The sequence below is a fragment of the Silene latifolia genome, chromosome 10 (genome assembly GCF_048544455.1).
Source record: "Silene latifolia isolate original U9 population chromosome 10, ASM4854445v1, whole genome shotgun sequence".
Classification (NCBI taxonomy): domain Eukaryota; kingdom Viridiplantae; phylum Streptophyta; class Magnoliopsida; order Caryophyllales; family Caryophyllaceae; genus Silene; species Silene latifolia.
Window position 1 is genome coordinate 71,354,909 of NC_133535.1, and position 2,538 is coordinate 71,357,446.

General features: G+C 35.6%; 1 protein-coding gene across 1 annotated transcript; it reads right to left on the reverse strand.

The window, feature by feature from the left end:
- Positions 1-893: 893 nt before the first annotated feature.
- On the reverse strand, positions 894-2,246 carry LOC141607754 (uncharacterized). The gene has a single exon (XM_074427105.1). The coding sequence runs from the start codon at positions 2,244-2,246 to the stop codon at positions 894-896; it is 1,353 nt and encodes a 450-aa protein (XP_074283206.1).
- Positions 2,247-2,538: the final 292 nt, after the last annotated feature.

Here is a 2,538-nt window from a genome sequence, read left to right on the forward strand (position 1 = left end):
GTTGTGTTGGAAATAATAGTTGTCTTATGCTACGAGGTGTGTTCCTTATTTTGTGGTGTTACAACAATGATTTGATTGTTCCTATTATTTGATGTTCCAAACTTCGAGGACGAAGTTTATTTTTAGGGGAAAGGAATGTAATACTACGAATATTTTGAGTTATTGTTGTGTTACCTTGTGATAAGATTGGCGTGATTGATAATCGTAAAATGCTTAATTGTGTTGGATGATGCTTAGTGATGAGGATGTTATAAGTGTTGTGGTAGTAGTTGTGGGCGAACTTCAGGACGAAGTTCATTTTAAGGGGGGAAGACTGTAATACTCCGTATTTTGATAAAATTTATGAAAGTAATTTATATAATTTAATAATTGATTAAATGACATTTCTAATAATAAATACAAGTAAGATGTAAATTAAATAATAAATTAATAATCCAAGTCGTGAATTGGGCTTAGCTAATAATAAGGCCTTGGGCCGTGTGCTATGATTGTATGGACAAATTTTATTGGCTTAGTACGAGTAATAGTCGGAAATTATTTCCGGATTTAATAATAACATTAATAAGGTGAATAATAATAGGTAAAAATAATAATAATTATAATATTATCCTAATAATATTGGTGTTATAATAAAATTAGTAAAAGAAATATGTAGTAATCCTACTTATTGAAGGGCTAATATAATATGTAATAATAATATAATTTATAATGGTAATTGTATATAATATTTTTTTTTTGGTGAAATGTGAGTATGTATTATATATATATCAAAAAACTTCCCCAATTACATCAAGAGCATATGTAACAACGAAAGAACCAAATCAACAACAACAAATAACAGGTATTTTCGAAACATCAATAGAAACCCAAACAATTCCGGATTTCCATTTCACTCATTCCAGCTTTACCCATACATCTCCGTCTAATGTGCAAACAACCATCTTCTTCATCCGCTCAACAATCACTGAAGGTCTCATCACATGAAGCTCAAGTCTCGCATGATTCCGCTGATCCCAGATTAAGTATCGGTAAGTCGTCAAAATCACAGCTAGAGCTTTCCATTTCATATTATTGCGATTTGTAGTCAGTAATTCATTAATTGTGGGCATTGATCGACCAATCCAATCCTCAACATCCTTTTGAATCTTTCTGCTATATTCACACTCAGTGAACAGATGAGAGATTGTTTCAGACTGAGCATCACACAAAATACACCTGTCATCTTGACAGCACCCATACGCATAGAGTTTCGGCTTAATGTTAATACCTTCATGCATAATGAGCCATGATATGAATGAAGCCTTAGGAATGTTCCAGTTATTCCAAACAATAGCAGTCCATTGTTGTTTCGTATGATTTCCCAATAGCCAATCATATCCATTCCCAATTGTGTACCCCTTCTGGTGAGGAGCCCATACATTGTCAATGAAGCCATCCTTAATCCTCTCCTTCACCTTACAAATACTCTTCCAAGTCCATGTAGAATCATTTGCTGGAGTATAGTCATGCCATGAAGACCCTTTAAGGTACACATTGTCAATCCATTTGATCCATAACCTGTCAGACTTCGTGTAAATCCAACTGACCAATTTACCAATAGAAGCTATATTCCAAGTACTGGCTCTCTTAATGCCTAATCCTCCTTCAGCTTTAGGCATAGTTACTCTATCCCAACCAACTAGAGGGACCCTATGATATTCAGTTGAGCTGTCCCATAGGTAATTCCTACATATAGCCTCAACTCTTTTAATGGCAGCTTTAGGGATAACAAACATAGCAGCCCAATAGTTATATAGAGTATTCAACACATAATTGATGAGGACAACCCTACCTGCATAGGAAAGCTTTTTAGCTCCAAGGCTCCTAATTCTTACCACCATTTTCTCCACAAGACTACTATAGTCCTTTTTAGAGATTTTGCCAGGCTGGATAGGGACTCCCAAGTACTTAAATGGCATTGCACCCTCTTGAAAACCTGTAACTGATAATATATCTTGTTGCAATTCTTCTTTCATGCCATTAAAGAATATTTCTGACTTAGTGTTATTCATCTGCAGACCTGAGGCATTAGAGAAAGAGGTGAAGGCCTTCATAAGGAGGATGATGGAAGGAGCATCTCCTTTGCAGAACATCAACAAGTCATCCGCTAACATAAGGTGAGTGAGTTTAATAGCTTTGCACATAGGATGATAGTGAAAAGGCCACCTGCTAGTAGCAAAAGCAATTAGTCTAGTCAAGTAGTCCATACAGATAGTAAAAATGAGGGGAGACACTGGATCACCTTGCCTGAGACCTCTTTCACCCTTAAAGTAGCCAAAATTATTCCCATTAAGCACCAAAGTTTAGGAAGTGGAAGTTATGCATGCCATAAGAAGGTTAACAAACTTACTAGGGAACTTCAAACCTGTCGGTAGTTGCCTCACAAAATCCCATTCAACTGTATCATAGGCTTTTTGCAAGTCAATTTTAAACAAGCATCTAGGAGAGACATTCTTTCTAGAATACTGATGAACAATATCCTGACAAATCAAAACATTC

Excerpts from the sequence above, each read along its gene's own strand:
- LOC141607754 (XM_074427105.1), bottom strand. The coding sequence starts at position 2,246 with ATGGACTACTTGACTAGACTAATTGCTTTTGCTACTAGCAGGTGGCCT.